Source organism: Vanellus vanellus (genome assembly GCF_965231255.1).
Source record: "Vanellus vanellus genome assembly, chromosome: 15".
Lineage (NCBI taxonomy): Eukaryota > Metazoa > Chordata > Aves > Charadriiformes > Charadriidae > Vanellus > Vanellus vanellus.
In genome coordinates, this window is record NC_138920.1 from 771062 (window position 1) to 787801 (window position 16740).

The following is a 16740-nucleotide window of genomic DNA, read 5'->3' on the forward strand; positions in this document are numbered from 1 at the left end:
ATTTGAAGATTTTCTTATAATTATGTTGATCTCCCTTTACAGCAGACGACGTTCCAGAAGCAAAAGTCCCTTCAGAAAAGACAAGAGCCCTGTTAGGTAGGAATTTTTACACGTTTTGCTTTTTTTTTTTTTTTTTTTTGTCCAGTTGAAGTTGGAAAAGCAATGGTGAAATAATGCATGACTAGTTGGTCTCCAGCTTATACTCACAAGTAATGCTGGTGTTCATTCAGAAAGCCCATGAGAGGAGAGCATTGAAAATGTTGCTTTCTCCCCATGTCATAAACTGCCCCCCCAAATTATAGTGTGCAACTGTAAATAATGTTAGTGCGAAAAACAAGTCTTGCTTTGCTTTTTGTGTTTCTGCATTCTCAATCTTTTTCCTGTTAATTGTAGCTTAAATTAGCTAGATTTCTGCTCAATCTTAAGTAGGGAATGGAAAAGTACTGTACAAATGCTTTTTTTCCTATTCAGTATGTATTGATGTTGTTTGTAGAGAAGCCAGGTACCTTTAAAATCCAGGAGGTGCTTACCCATTCTTAGGCTTCTCATTTAAGGGAATTAGACTGAGATAGATGCTAATGAGATTATTCTCTAAATTAATGCAGTTAAATTTAACCCATATTGCTTTGGGTTTTTTTTAATTATTAGCAAACTCTTATCGAGATAATTTAAATTTATTATTGTGTATTCTCAGTGATTCTTTAATGTTTATAACAACATAAATACATTTTACATGACTCAACTCATTCCGGGATCCAGCATGCTAATTCTGTCCTGTACTTAAGTACAAGTCAGATTATTTTTTTTTAATAGATTTGAAGCTTTAACGCCTTAAAAGTGATGCATATAATTTCAGGTAGTGATCTGTATCGAAATAAAAGTAATCTAGTGCTTCTGACGTCAAGGATGAGAGTAATTATTCACTGTTCATACTTTTTTATAGATTAAAAAGCTGAAACTATAAAATGGGAAATCTGTTTGTATAGATGTCAGTATTGTCAGTGACTGTAGTGACTCCAAAGTGGCTGTGTAGATGTAAGATTTTAGTTTGCAAAGCCACAAAAAAAAAAAGCTAGTACTACTTGTCTGAGAGTTTAGACAGCTAGTCTGTGCTATTTAATTCCATTTTCCTTTGCTTAGCTGTCGTTTCATCTCATATTTTTGAATGCAAGCTCCCTGTTGGTACTGTGACCTGTTCTGCACAGTAGCAAAATGGCACCTCTCTTTAGATGGGGCTTCTGTACCCATTTTCCAGTCATATTTAATGCTTCCAATTGAAACATGGTGTTTAACACTCATGTTAAAGAAGTAAATATTATTGTTGTTATTATTATTATTACTGTATTAATAGTAGGTATTCTCTTCAGTTCTTGACCCTGCCTTTTTTAATATGGCAGGTGTGTTTTCCCCCATCAGACTTTGAAGTACTGATTGTTTAAAGCTTCATGCATTGTCCAGAGATAAATTATATTAATTCAGATTATTTTTTAACTGAACTTCCTTCTTTCCAGAGAACCTATTGATAATCTCACCCCTGAAGAGAGGGATGCTCGAACGGTATTCTGCATGCAGCTGGCTGCAAGAATTCGACCGAGAGACCTGGAAGAATTTTTTTCTACAGTAGGGAAGGTAATTAATAGGTTAAAATGATTCTGAATACTTCCTCAAACTGTCCTAGTACAGGATTTATATTCTGGCAGAATTGTAAGCAAGTGGCTTTCTGGAACTTCATACAGGTGAAAAGGGGGGGATGAATGATGACCCACTAATTCTTAAAGTCTCTGAACATGAAAACGTAATTTATCAGGAGTTCATTGTTCAGCATGTGATGTGATTCAAAACGCGGCAATGCAATTCTGATTTGAACAACTTCACTTTACTGAAGTTTCAGTCTTTTGCAGATAGGTCTATCAGTTTTAGCATACTTTAAAAATTAGTTTCACTTTTAATTTTGAAAAACTTTTTGTCCCATCAACTGTAAGGTTCTGGCTGAAAGCATCACAGTGCTGCAAATACTCTATTGCCCCTGATTCTGTAGCATACTACATTTGATTTTGAATGGCAGCTTTTAATGCTAGCTTGCCTCTGGGGTATGTTTGTTGAGATAGCTTTATGCTACTCTAGATTTGCTGCATAATTACAAAGCCATTGGCTTGGCAAATAATTGACTGGTTATTAATACCTTTCTGAGAAATGGACTGCAGTAGGTTTTGTTTTTTTCCTTTGTCTCTAACAGCATTTCTGTACTTGCCTTTCAGGTTCGTGATGTGCGAATGATTTCAGACAGAAATTCCAGGCGTTCAAAGGGAATTGCTTATGTAGAATTTGTTGATGTCAGTTCAGTGCCTCTGGCAATAGGACTAACTGGACAGAGAGTCTTGGGTGTACCAATCATAGTACAGGCATCACAGGTAAGGAGTCATAAACCTCATTTTTATTCACGTTGAGTGGTGCCTCTTTTGTCTTGCTGGAAAACTTACTGTTTGAAAATTTGATTACCATGAACATTTGGAAAAACCTAAACAAGAATGATTAAGCTGATTATAAATGGACCTTTGTTCCCAATGGTTGATGGGCAAATGAAAGCATTTCACAGTGATATAAATGCATTTTGAAAATACAGATGTTAAGAAAGTAGTAATAATGAAACTGTAATAGTGTTACAGTATTACAGTATATATTATGTATGTTTCCCATATATGTAAAAAGTAAAGTGTTAATTTACTAGGTACAGGCCAGAATTCTGCATGAAGCATGAAGTTGTTCACCTTGAAGGCTTTTGGAAGCTGGTCTGTACACTTGGTCATGGTCTTGGATTTCATAAATTTTATGTAAAACTCCAATGGATGGTTTGCAGATTATAAAACAGCTTGTATTTTTTGGTAAATCTGCTAGCTTTAATCTGGTACATGTATACTGCTTATGTTAGGATGTTTTGTTAAATTCTTACAGAAAGTTTTTCTTTTTTTCCTTTTCTTAGGCAGAGAAAAACAGAGCAGCAGCAATGGCAAATAATCTGCAGAAGGGCAGTGCTGGTCCTATGAGGCTCTATGTGGGATCGTTACACTTCAATATAACTGAAGATATGCTTCGAGGAATTTTTGAGCCATTTGGCAGGGTAAATTTTAATTTGGCGTGTTGTGTTATGGTAGTTAATCTAAAAACCATACAATAATTGTAGGGCACTCACAGCTTCTGGAAACAATTCAGCCAACCCCCCCAAATCCTGACCTCAAATCCTGCTTCTACAGCTTGTAAATATCTGCTGCCCCATGTGATTGTGAATGGAGGCCCCGTTTCACAGGTTTAAGCACAAAGCACAGAATTGGGTCTGAGTTCTGTTCACCGTGAATGTAGTAGTTTCTTCTGTTTATGAGGATTTATGCTCAAGTTTTAGCTCATGTTACTACCACGAACTAGCAGTGTGTCCTGTACAGCTCTGACACAGGCCCCTCTTCGTTCCTGATTCTTATGTCCCAGTTTGCACCATGGTACCGTTTTTTTGTAGAGAGAGTTTTGGAAGTGAGCACATGAAATCTGGTTTCTGCAGGAGTCATAATAAATATTAGCCGTACGGTGCTAACTAAGGTATCATGGGTATATAATTTTTTGATAGGGCAAAAGTAATATACTTAATATGCTGCTTAATGGAAAGAAAAATTATCATACTACCTTTGGATATTAACCTGCCGCATACATACTGTAACAGTGCTTTATGCAGATTCAGTATGTGTATCCCTTTAATTCTGTTCTGCAAAAGCCTGGAAAATTGCAGCAGTTTATTAAATTTTAATGCACATAGCTGTTCTTGTTTTGTTTGCTCTCAAGGTCTGGCAGGATTAATGTAGTTTAGGAGGCTTAAATGTAGAGCTTGTGAAGGTTTTTCCTTCTCCTGATTCCACATACTGCAGTCTAAAACTCAGTTCATCCTCTTAATTCTGTGTTGCTAACACTATTTCATGGCTCATGGATGACTTACTAATGTTTTAAATTCAGTAACTGTTAACTTCTAGGCATTCCAGTAGGCCAGTAATTTTTAAATTTTGTAATATTTATTTAATATTAATATTTGATATTTATAAAATTTAATATTTAATATTAAAATATTTGATTTTGTAAAGCCCCTGGTCAAAGTAATGCAAACTGCTTTTATTACACTGTGAAATGGAGTTTCTCAGTGTATGAGATACCATAATTATAGTGTCTTAGGATTTGATGATGTCTGCATGCTTATTGTCTGCTAGAATGCTGCATCAGGACAAAGCCTCTGCCTGTAGCTGGACTCAGGGGATAAATTGTACATCACTACTATGTTTACTTGCTTCTATTTTGGTATCGATGTACATATGTAGCTGACTGTATGCTAATTTTGATTTGAGGAAAGAATGAGGAGCTGATTTTAAAAAAAAAAAAAATAGTTTCACATTCATATATTTGGCAGGGCTGTATTCAGGTTTTGTTTTGATACCTTGTGATTTATCCAAAAAATCTGATAATAAGCAGCCTTATTCTTATTTTTAGATTGAAAGCATTCAGCTGATGATGGATAGTGAAACTGGACGCTCAAAAGGATATGGATTTATTACGGTATGACTAGAATTGCCAGACTTCTTACACAATTTCTGAGTGTAACCTTCCCATACAGTAGTATAGCTTACTCAGCAGTGTCTGTTAAGTCTAGAAATGTCGTGTTGCAGGACGTGCAGCTGTGGCCTTTTCCTTTGTTTCTGCCAGTTCTCTGTGGGTATTGCGGTTGAACAGCGCACGTGTTTAGAGTGGAATAGTATACTGTAGTATACTGAGTGTGTGTATATATATATAGTATAGTGGTCAGTACCTGGTAAAGCAATGCTGTCTTCTACAGGCAAAGATAATAGTAAAGACTGGCATTTCTACAGTGCCGTAAAAGTGATTGAATTTGAGATTTATTTTTTTTAGGCGAAATAAAATCTTAGAGGCTAAAACTTTCAGTTTAAAACATCTTTCCTCTCTCCCCTTAGATACATAATTTTGTGAACTTCATATATATTTAATTTGAAAAATATAACTGACAAAATATATTTAATTTGATGTTACGCGTAATGCAGAACATCTGTTAAGAATAGCCAATAAATGCATGGTAGTTATAACGTTACAAAGGAAGTGACTGTCATTCTTGGAAGGCGTTGAAAGAGACCCGCAGCCATGGCTTCTGTTGGTTGCAATATCTAGATGCTCTTGTTTCAAGAATAATATATATCTGAATATATTCTTAATTAAGTATGAGAAACATCCAGACTTGGATATGTTCAGTTTAACAGGAAAATACAGAGCACATTTAAGTTAGCTTGTAGCTACTGTTATCTTAAATTTAGTGTTTCTAATGTTTATGTAACTGTGGGTATTACATACAGTAGAAGTGTTGCTGAATCCTATAGGCAGTATTACTGAATTTATATTTTTCCAATCTGCAGTTCTCAGACTCTGAGTGTGCCAAAAAGGCCTTGGAACAACTCAATGGATTTGAGCTGGCTGGTAGGCCAATGAAAGTTGGACATGTAACTGAGCGCACTGATGCTTCCAGTGCTAGTTCATTTTTGGACAGTGATGAGTTGGAACGGACTGGAATTGACTTGGGAACAACTGGTCGCCTTCAGTTGATGGCAAGACTTGCAGAAGGTATGTGTGATGATTAATTGGAAGTGTGAAAATACGGAAGGTCACAGAATTTGAATTGATACACCCACAGAATATTATGCTAAATGCATGGAATAGTATTCTTAAGCTTTTGACAACAGTAAGATTTCTGCTACTCACGTTACTGCATCACTAACTGAGTGAAAAGTGCTTGCTACAAGGTATGTTCATGTTCTGTTGTAGGTACTGGCTTGCAGATTCCCCCGGCTGCACAGCAGGCTCTGCAGATGAGCGGATCTTTGGCATTTGGAGCTGTGGCAGGTAAGAAATGATGACCTATTTAATTTTCAAAAATGCTTTATAATTTTGAGATGAGGTACTTAACTACATTTTTGTGATCTTTTAAAATGAGAACATAAGTATTACAGCATGTTTTACAAACTGTAAAGCTTTGCAAATCCATGAGCAAATAAACAGTGACAGTATATAACAGCTTTGATGGACGTGATTCACTCTGTATTATTTTTGGCAAATGATTTGTAGTTCACTTAATTTGTCCCAAGCCTTCATCTCTTGATCTTTACTATTCCCTGTACTAATGGGGGTGTCTGTATTCTACTGCAGTGTAAAAGTTGACTTAAAAATGGCAGGCTCATAATTGGAAAGGGATTGACCCTGCTGGAAAAAAAAACTGAGCTGTACCAAGGGAAAGAAAGTTATTAGGACTTTATGGAGGACATGGCAACTAAGACTACAGTCACGTTAGGTTTATGCAGTGTATGTCCTGGTGAGGAAGGACACTGTACGTCAGGGAATTTGTGTGTTGCTTGGAATTGGCTATAGTTTGTGTGTTCTTTAAGTGGGTATGTTGGAAGTGTTACTGAGATTTTATTTTGTGAGAGGGAATGAGGCTGAGGATATGATTGCTGTGGCTAGTTCATAGCTGGCCTAAACAACAAACTGTTGAAGAGGGCTTCAGAAGTAGAGCAATGAGAAACCTCCTGCAGGAGATTAGGAATTTGCAGAATGGAATTTCTTCTTTTTATTAATATGAGAACAAAGGGCATGAAACTGTCATAGCAGTAGAAGAGACTTGAATATCACAAATAACTAGATGTCGGAATGTGGGAGAAGTGTCGGGAAACCAAGAAAAAATTCATGGCATTGTTTTGTATGTCTCCCAGTGGAGTTTGTGATACAAATGATTCAGACTTAAGATATATACCTGAATGATGTTGCTGAAGTTCAGGTGCAGTTTTGAGAAGAGTCTGCACATGGAAGTGTAGACAGTTGCTAAAAGAATGTAATAGGGTCTTTCTCTAGATACACTCTTGGAAGGAAAAGGAACTGCGAAAGCGAAAGAAAAACGTGGGTTGTGGAATACTGTTTTCTGCTCTATCTGAGAAGAAAAAGACAAAAAAGACAGTGGTAAGGGAAAAGTGTATCTGGTCCAGAGAGAGAAGGAAAGGTAAACACTACCATTAGATCACCTTTAATAATGTCCGTGATAAAGTGGTGTGACAGGCTTGCTTGGAAACAGGTGTAGTCAATGAGAAATGAGAGAAATACTTTTAAAAAACACCAATCCTTTCCCCACCCCCATATTTGAAACAAACAAACCAAAGAAGTACTAACTCCCCAAATGAGGAACATGGCCAAAAAGGTTTGACGCAGTTGAACTGTTAAGATAGCGTGGAATCAGTATGAGAAAACATGGCTGTGGAGGAATAACTGATGAGGCTAAACACAGGTTTTTGAAGAGTGTGCATGTTAAGTAATTGTAGAAGTAAAAGTGGTAGGAGTAGCATTGTTTATTCCACTTGTATTGTGCAAAAGGAATAATAGAGACATGTGCAACTTAAGTAACTTTGGAAAAAGATGAAGCTTTTTACTACCATAGTAATGAGCTATCCCCCAAGTGAGATTTGGTTATGGATTAAAGATCTCTTTACTCTTGTTAGAGAAAATTACTACCAGGAATTATGTCATTATGGGAGACTTTAACTTCCCTGATACAGATTGGAGAAGAATTGCTAGTAATAATGGTGGGGCCCAGATATTCCTGGATGTGATATCCGACAAATTTCTTCATCAAACACTCACTGACTCATGAAGAGGGGATGCTATTTTAAACTCAATTTGGTAAGTAATGAAGATGTTATGGGTGAGAATAGAAATGACCATTGACTTGAGGGATCATGAGTTGCTCAGGTTTAAATGGAAAGATAAACAAAACAGGTCTGTAACTAAGGCTTCTGATTTCAGAAGTGGTGGTTGAAGAAACAAGGCAATGAAGTCATCTGGTCTAAGCAACTTGGGTGTTTGAACAGGCAGTATGTAAACAGTTTCTTCAGTTCCAAATTGCTAATGCTACATTGGATCTGTATTCCACAGAAAGAGGAAACTGTCCTGTTAAAAATGGGCACCACACTGAAATGGGTGATTGATTACCTTAAAAGAAATAAGGAATAAGCACAGACCCTATGAAGAATAAAAAAAAAAGGACTGATAATAAACCAATATTTTTAGTTTGGGAAATAAATAAAATATTACCCGCCAACAGTCAGAGTTAGACCTTGTAAAAGACATGAAAACATAGGTGAAGATTTACCAACTCCTGAAAAGAACAAAATGGAAGTGGGGCTGAGATTGAATGAAAAAGTACTCCTGAGATGTTCCAATACAATCTGATTGCCGCAGTTTATTGTGAGGACACTGGTCGTAAAGTTTAGAATTTGAGGAAGATAAGCTAGGAAAATAAAAAATTATTCACAAGGCAAAGCTAAAAGTAAGAGCTGAAAGTACTCATTTCAGAGTAGTAAGAAAACTTGTATCAAATTAGTGAGGGAATAGGTACATGAAATATGATGTCTGATATCTGGTATTGTGAATAAATATTTTAAAACTGTGGTACAGTATATAGCTGGAACATTAATTCTAAATTACCTACGCTTAAAAGGAAGGTAGAAGAATTTAAGCTGGCCGGTTTCCAGTCCTGTTACTCTGACTTCACTTCTCTCCTTCAAAAGTCATACTAAAGATGGGGAAAGCGGAGAATAATATTAAAGTATAGCATACTTGCAGAGAAATGGCATTTAAAGACTAACTGTCTGTGATAAAACTGACTTGCCTGGACAGAGGAGCAGTAGTAGAACTCTTCTCTCTGAACTTTTGGCTTGTGTAATTTGGAAGTTATTAAACTAGAGAACTGGGTAGTACAGGAAGTACAAGATGTGTAAAGAAGTGGACTCAAAGAAAAGGATTTTTTTCAGGTGAAAGCTGGGAAGGTTAGAGGCTGTTGTTGAAGCCAAAGTTCAGGTGTTGGGCTGATCTTATTTTTAATATTTAGATGAGTAACAATGGTCAACAAGAGTAGGAGTGAGGTGAGCAAATACAGAGGTGCTATCAGTAAGGGATTCTTGGGGCATTGTAATCCTTCATCTGTTCAGGATTGAAACAAATTCTAGTTATATAGCCTGGGAGCTTAGTGGTGAAGGGTGGCCAAGGAGGAGGAAAACACCAAAGTTACTCCAGTTCACAGTGAGTGAATATGAATTGTCAGTGTGATGTGGTTTTGAAAAGGCAGCTGTGTTCCTAGATGTAGCATACTTGCGCACCTGAGATGCTACCTGCACGCTCATGAACAGTTCTGGTTACCCATGTTCAAGATGGGCTGCATCAGGCTAAAATGAGGAAGCTAAAGAATTAGTTTTATGGGAAACCTGAGAACTCGGACATTATTCCCATGGAGAAAATTCCAGCAGGAAAAAGAATTGAAGCAAAGCAGTTGTAGCTGTGTACTTTCTGTTCTCTAGTAAATTTTGTCTGAAAATCCAAGACTTAAAATATCCATGAGGCTACAGAATGTTGTTCTAATGCTTTGTGGGACAAAACATTCCTTACTTTTGGGAAGAAACTATCTGTTTGTGATAAATGTACAATAGAGGGACAAATAGGTGTTGTCATCCAGGTCCTCTATTTGATCTGCTGTTCTGTTGTAAGCAGTTAGAAAACTGGGGAATACTTGGCAGGCTTTTGTTTAAAGCTATCTGCGTTTCAAAGTAAACACGCAACTTCATTTTGTTTTAAGACACAAAATGCTTTGATAGATACTTCTGTATTTCTACTTTCTCTGTACTAAGCATGTACTACTTAGGCATGCTAAACTTTCTGCTCTTACAGAGTATATATACAGAACAAATTGAAAAAGTTACTTTGATCTTGACTTGACTTGTATTAATTTTAGTTTCCACACACTATTTAAAACTGCATGAAGGGAAGAATAGGAGTTGACAGTGAAGAGTGACAATGAATTTCTAAATTCTGAGTGAATTTAGAAGTGAGAGGGGAGGACCATTCTTTGGTCGTGAGCAACAAGAAAATTCAGTTAGTTGAAACATTTGGTGGACGGGGGTATGTTTCAGGGGTGGTTGATAATTAACCAGTGGGAGATAATTAACCTATGAAATTGTTGCCAAATACTGTTAGCTGATCTTCCCATGTTTAGAAGAGCTTTGACTCTAGACAGAATGTGAGCTGGTGATTTGTGTAGATTTACCATGATTGGTGCAGGTGGCCTGGAGTGGGGGGCTGCAGAGCCCCAGGCTGGCCGACGTGTTGTGAGTTTGGCTGTACACGATGTACGTGTGCAGTTCTGTCAGAATTGCAAAGGGAGAAGTCTCTGTCCTCATCTGACTAGAGTGATTTTGGAGACTTTGGGTTTTATTGTATTTTTTTAAACACATTTGTTTACAAAATGCTTGGGTAGTAATTAACTGAGTAACCAGTTATGGATCTGGCCAAATCCATGCAGTTTTGGCAGAGAATACAGGCTAAGACAGTCTTCCCACTCTATGGAGTCGAGGATTTTTTTTGTGTTCAGGTGCAGATGCAGAACAAGCTAAAGGTAGCCAATTCTTGTTACAGCTCAATCTTCAGGGCTTGCTCCTTCCATCTCAAATGTTTCAGTGTGGCTCCCAGTATGTGTTCTTCTATGGAAGGCACTTGGGAAGGCACTTGAAGAATACTTGTCTTTGGGGCTCCCACTACCTAATACTTAGAGCTCAAACATGCACTCCTGTTGGGCCCCCAGTGTTGTGAAGGAGGGCTTATTAGAAAGGGGAAAAGTATGTTGATACCTGATACCTTCAGGTATTTCCAAGTAAACTTGGAAGCGTGCTCGGGGTTCATCACTTCACTGCTTTCTAAACAAGTCAATTAAGATGATGGTTAACTTCAGCCTTCTGACTCCTTGTGGTTGTGTGAATTAAATTGGAACATAAACGAAGAGGCTTTTCTTGCATTCTGAAGTTTTCTGTTGGCTTAAAGATGTTGAGTATTGGAGTCACAAACTTGGAAATGGTTAGAAACTCTGCATTTGTCTGTTCCTATTACTTCAAATTGGGACAGCCGTATGTTATTAAACAAGTAATTAGTGTTTTCTTGGCAAATTAATGCTCTGAACACTTGAAAATGTTTTGAATTTGAAAAATACCAAAGTAACTTGTCATAATGACATTTGTATGAAAAGATAACAGATATCACTTGATCTTAAATTTGGTAACTGCTTTCAGAATGTCACATTTGGATAACTGTTTGCTTAAATGCTTTGTGTTAGTAAAGATGCCAAACTTCTAATGCCTGTAAGAATTGCTGTAATTATTTTCTCATGGAACAAAGTACGTGTTGCAGAGTTAAAGCACAGCAAAGGCAAGGTGGAAATAATACATTGATTTAAAGGACATGCTCATGACTTTCCTTTTAAGTTATTGTTTCTCTTTGAAATATGCTTTCCTTTGTGGTCATGGAATCTCTATCAAGTACAGAATATTCCAGCTGAAAAGCTGAAATTAGTGAAGCTACTCACAACTAGAGAGGAACAGTGAGAGTGGGTTGAGGTACTCTTAAGAACAAGCTCTTAACCACAAAAACACAAGCTAAACAACCTGGCTGGCAGGTAATGATACAGTAATGCTGGCGAGCATGCTAATTAATTTCTGTGTGTTTTTCTTTAGATTTGCAGACAAGACTATCTCAGCAGAATGAAGGTAAACTAGCATTTGATACAACTTGTAAGCAGTAGGTTTTGTTGCAGATATCTCTAAGTGAAATGCTTCTGGTGTAGTGCTTGCCAACAGCCTGAGAAATTATATTGTATTTAGTGTCTGTGGGAATCTACTATTTATCGATTATTGACTGAAAATAACAGAATGTATGTTAAACACTTTGCCTTTTCTTTGTAGCGTTTCCTCAGTGTTGGTAACATTCCCCAGCCATATGTTAGTCCTAGGAAAATGTGTGGGTTTGTGTTTTGGTTTGTGGGTTTGGTTGCGGGTGGGGTTTTTCCTGCCTTAGAGGTAGGGACTAGAAGGGTAATTTGAGAATCGGGAGTTTGGCGTTACTGTCCCTGGATTAGTCATCATTTTACTCTGACTGTGCACCCCCTTAATGTCTGCATATGTAGACAGAAGGTGGCCGTTATTTCAGCTAAATTAACAGAAGCTGACAGCCTAGGGAAAGGGCAGCCTATAGGACAGTGCTTATCTTTTAATAAGATGTAGCGTGCTGATGAGCAACAATAATAATTTTAAAGTTCCTGGGCAACATTATAGATCTATTCTACAGTTAAAATACTTACAATTTGAGTTGTCAAATATTTCCGATGTTATGTGTTTCCAAGGGACAAAAGTACACATATATTTTTTTGAAGGATAATTCAACACGCTTAAAATACGTTTTGAGAATTCTCAGAGATGTCTGTCTCTTCCTCCGAAGTCGACTGGGTGGTGCCACTCCATCCAGAGCTGCTGCTTGGCTTCTGTGAGGAGAAAAAAAATTAAAGGTGCTGCTGGCATACAACTCGGTGTTTTGAGATGCATGTGAAGATGCACATATCTGCATTTAAATGTTTAAATTGAAAATCTGCCAAAACCACTGTACAGGGTTATATCTGCACTTTTCAGCTTCAACTGTAGTTCATCTGTGCTATTTTCTGTATTGCTCAGTTGAAAATTTCTCTATCATAGATAGTGTCTAGTTACAAGTTTGGCTTTCCTGCCTTCAATTTTCTGTTTAGTTAGAACTGTTGTTACTGCTGAATGTTGGGATTTTAAAGAATGGATACAAAATACTCATTTAAATTGGAGCTGTGCATAGCAGGTTCTTAGATTTGTTACTGGTTTTTTCCATTATAACAGTTCTGGCTGCAGCTGCTTCTGTACAACCACTTGCAACGCAGTGCTTCCAGCTTTCCAACATGTTTAATCCTCAAACGTAAGTGTTTCTGTTTGGCATTTGTTGATGACTTTAACATCTGAGAGAGGAATTAGTGTGTTGCAGAGGGTTGTGTTTTTTTATGGGTTTTGGGGCGGATTTTGTCCAAGTGATAACAATTCCATCTCTGTCCTGTTCTTTCCCCTACAGTGAAGAAGAAGCTGGCTGGGATACTGAAATTAAAGATGATGTGATTGAGGAATGTAACAAACATGGAGGAGTTATCCATATCTATGTAGACAAAAACTCAGCTCAGGTATGCCTGGTTCCAAGGAGACACTGAGGAGGTTTTAGGATTTTTGTTGCTTTGTAGTGTATAGAGGGAGCATTGCAAAGCCTTCTTTTTTTTTTTTTTTTTTTTTTTTTTTTTGTCCCCTAAACCAAATTTAAATTTCTGAGATTAGGTGTGCCTAATCTCATGCTCGGCAACAGTTGTGTTCACTTCTAATGCTGGAGTCTTGCAGTGGGGATGCCTGGAGTTATAACAGGGAGGAGAAAAAGGGTACCGATGCAGACGATTACAGGTTAATGCCTGTTTGAGGGACTTAGCCTGAATGTTAAAAAGGCTTTTTTCTTCTGTGTTCACTTTGTTTACACAATCCCCAGACTGGTTATCTCTTCCCCTGTATTTTGGCTCTTGGAACATAAACTGTGAAAGATCTGTAAAGAGATTCGGCCTTTTTGAACCCCTTTTATATAGAATTCACAGCCCAAACTGAAGTACAGTTTTCAGACGCTCTCATAGTCAGATTAATTTCTAACCATCAGACCCTGGAAGTCTTCTGTTGAGCTCTGTTCCATTGTGCGAGGATGAAATCTACACTACTGTCCTGTCAGTATTGCTTAGATGGGATTGTTCTGCCCTGGTAATGCACTTGGCACTCACAAACCTTTGTTATCGTTGTGCTGCTTCTACAGAAGACTTTGTCACCTGAAACCCTTTCACGTGGAATACTGGGATGTTAGAGATGAGCTACGGTCTAGTACATAAAACAACATACAGTCTTCCCTAGCATTTGTCATCTTTGTCATCACCGTTGTGTTGGACTACTGGAAAGTAGAAACCTTCCCCACAGTATATTACTCTGTTACTATCTTGGAGAAAACAGTGTCCTTCAACAGATAGAGAAAAAAACACCGACAAAAAAGCCACACAGACCCCAAAAAACGCAACAGCCCTCAACGTACCTCACATAGAGTCTGAGCACATAGAGCTGCAAGTCTGGTTCACGTTAGCCAGTGGATTTAAAAGAAAAAACTACAGCTACTATATCGTGAGTTAGCTATTTGTTACGTGAAATCAGTTTTGTCACAGTAGCACAGCGATGACCCAGATATAAAATATCCACTGATATTTAAAAATACTGTATTTGAACATGTTTTCACTGTGCTGCTTTGTTTTCCAGGCTTAGATTCTGGTCACGTTATCGCCTAAGTGTTTCTGTCTCCCATCTTTTTAGGGCTCTTTCCCAGCCAGCCAGACTTCCCAGGCTAAGGGCTGTCAGTAATCAGCCATGAAGATGTGATTTTGTTTGGGTGAAAAGCCCCAACTGAACACATGGTCTGGTGTACCAAACCAGTCTACACTGTGATGTGTTAAAAAACCCTAAAGCTTTATGTTGCTGTATCATTTCAAGGCTTGATCAGCTTTGGTGCGTGTGCAGGGGGAGGTTGAGAACAGAACTGTGTGTGTTCATTGCTTAGTGCTGTGAACTTCAGCCCCTGATCTCGAGTTTCCCCCCGAGAAGGAGTGAGCGTGATCACAGTGGGAAGAGTTAGTGCAGGCTGGCAAAGGCTGCTAAAGGGAAGGCTGGGTTCTGTTTCTTAATATATCCTTTTCCTGTGCAGTCTCTTTTAGCTAGAATCTGATCTGGTGCATGAATTACTGGTAGTATTCTATTTTTAAGCAGGCAGCCAGAAAAATGCATACACTTTACTGTGGGTGTCTGTATGTCTTGCGGTTGTTGAATATGAGTATTGCAGTACTCTAGATTAGGCTGGTTTAGTGCTTAATTTGCAGATAGAAAACTTGAGATATCTCTAGCAAAGTTAAAAGATCAGTCTGTCATTCACATTAGGTATCATCTTAGGCTCTTGCCCTGTTGTGATGTTTTTTTTTCCCTTCGTCTTGGTTGTTCAAGTAAAGACAGATGCTGTCATGTTCATGTATGAGAATTTTCACAGTAACAGTTGTCTTGAAGTGCTGGATGTCATTCCTGCCCCAGGGAACGGGGGGATGCTTAATCCCTTTGAAAACCAGACTGTGAACTTGCATATCTAGTTAAGCGTTTCTGGTTAAAGTTGGTGATTTGCAAAACTCCTTGTACTTCTCTGTTTCACGTCAGATTTGTAATCAGGAGCCATTAGATCCTCTCTTTGAATGGTTACCACAAGCAAGTAAGAAATCCTTTACTTGTTGATTTCGGATCAAGCTCACCTTTGGTCTGTTTTGCAAAACCCTATTCAGAAAAGTTTTGTGCTAAGGTAATTGTTAGAGTATGGTAATGTGTGTCAGTAAAAAACTGCCTCCTACTCTGTTTTCTCATGCTCATTCTGCACTATCGGTTGATGCCAGTAGGAATACAGCCAGGCAGGTTTGCCTCCATCACGACTACGCTAAGGAAAATGTGAGAATAGACAGTGGGATGTTTCTCAGGGTTCTAATGGACTGTAACCCTTGTGTATTACAGGGCAACGTGTATGTCAAATGTCCTTCAATTGCTGCTGCCACCGCAGCTGTAAATGCGTTGCATGGGAGGTGGTTTGCAGGTGAGTGGATTTCATGGAGACACCTACGCTTATTTATTCATTACAGAAATGACCAAGTACTGATTTTTCTTTTTTAATCTTCTGATAGGTAAAATGATTACAGCAGCATATGTACCTCTTCCAACGTACCATAGCCTTTTCCCAGATTCTATGACTGCAACCCAGCTACTGGTTCCTGTTCGACGATGAAGATGGATTTAGTCAGTTTTGTACATAGTTATTTTTTGGAGGAAGATTGAGTTATCTTTTATTTAGATAAAACTAAAGGAAAGGATTTAATGTCATTTTGTGTACACTTCCTGCTACCTTTAAAAATAAAATGAAGTAAGCAGAAATGCAGTGTGTTCATTCTCCCTAACTAGCATTTCCACTGTATACAAAGCTGTTGACTTCTTGTTCTGCCTTGTAATTCTTGTACATTTACTAAGGTGATCTGTAGGAACTGAGAAGTAGCTCATAGAAAACAAGTTCTCTGTAAAAGGCAGATGGGACATAATGACATTTTTAATGTTTCACAAGCCTTTCTTTTAATGCAGCGATTACATTTTACATTTCACTAAATGTAGGTGATCTGCTAAAGGTTAATATCAGAAATAGACTTTATGAAGGGACATATTTAGTGTTTTGTATAAATGGAAAATTGTAAAGGCTACTGAAAGCTGACTGTAGACAGCCACTCAGCTTGCTTTGTGCTGAATAATTGGCAAGAATAGAAAGATTGAAGGGTTTTATTTCTTGATGGTAACTTTTGATTAATGTATCTGTAAAAGTTTCTTTGTAAATACTGTGTGAGGTGTGTCTAAGTTTCCAAACAAAACGATCTCTGCATTTCCAGATAAGTTTCTATGTATGCAGTGTGGCACAGTTGAAGGATTTCAGCCGAGTCTGAAAATCGGTAGGAAATACAGAAACGTGTTTTGTTCTGGTTGCATATAATCTTTGCTCTTTTTAAGCTCTGTGAGCTCTGAAATATATTTTTGGGTTACTTCAGTGTGTTTGACAAGACAGCTTGATATTTCTATCAAACAAAGACTTTCATATTGCAACAATCTTTGTAAGAACCACTCAAATAAAATTCTCTTA

General features: G+C 37.7%; 1 protein-coding gene across 2 annotated transcripts in view; it reads left to right on the top strand.

Moving 5' to 3' along the window:
* RBM39 (RNA binding motif protein 39) overlaps positions 1-15990 on the top strand; it is a 30510-nt gene extending 14520 nt beyond the window's left edge. For both annotated transcript variants that reach the window (XM_082491042.1, XM_082491043.1), the window contains 12 exons: positions 43-96; positions 1512-1629; positions 2259-2411; positions 2981-3118; positions 4522-4587; positions 5454-5658; positions 5860-5937; positions 11631-11663; positions 12813-12888; positions 13039-13144; positions 15579-15657; positions 15746-15990. In XM_082491042.1, the coding sequence (XP_082347168.1) occupies positions 43-96; positions 1512-1629; positions 2259-2411; positions 2981-3118; positions 4522-4587; positions 5454-5658; positions 5860-5937; positions 11631-11663; positions 12813-12888; positions 13039-13144; positions 15579-15657; positions 15746-15846 (1207 nt within the window). In that variant the 3' untranslated portion in view covers positions 15847-15990. The remainder of the gene's footprint in view (positions 1-42; positions 97-1511; positions 1630-2258; positions 2412-2980; positions 3119-4521; positions 4588-5453; positions 5659-5859; positions 5938-11630; positions 11664-12812; positions 12889-13038; positions 13145-15578; positions 15658-15745) is intronic.
* The last annotated feature ends 750 nt before the right edge of the window (positions 15991-16740 follow it).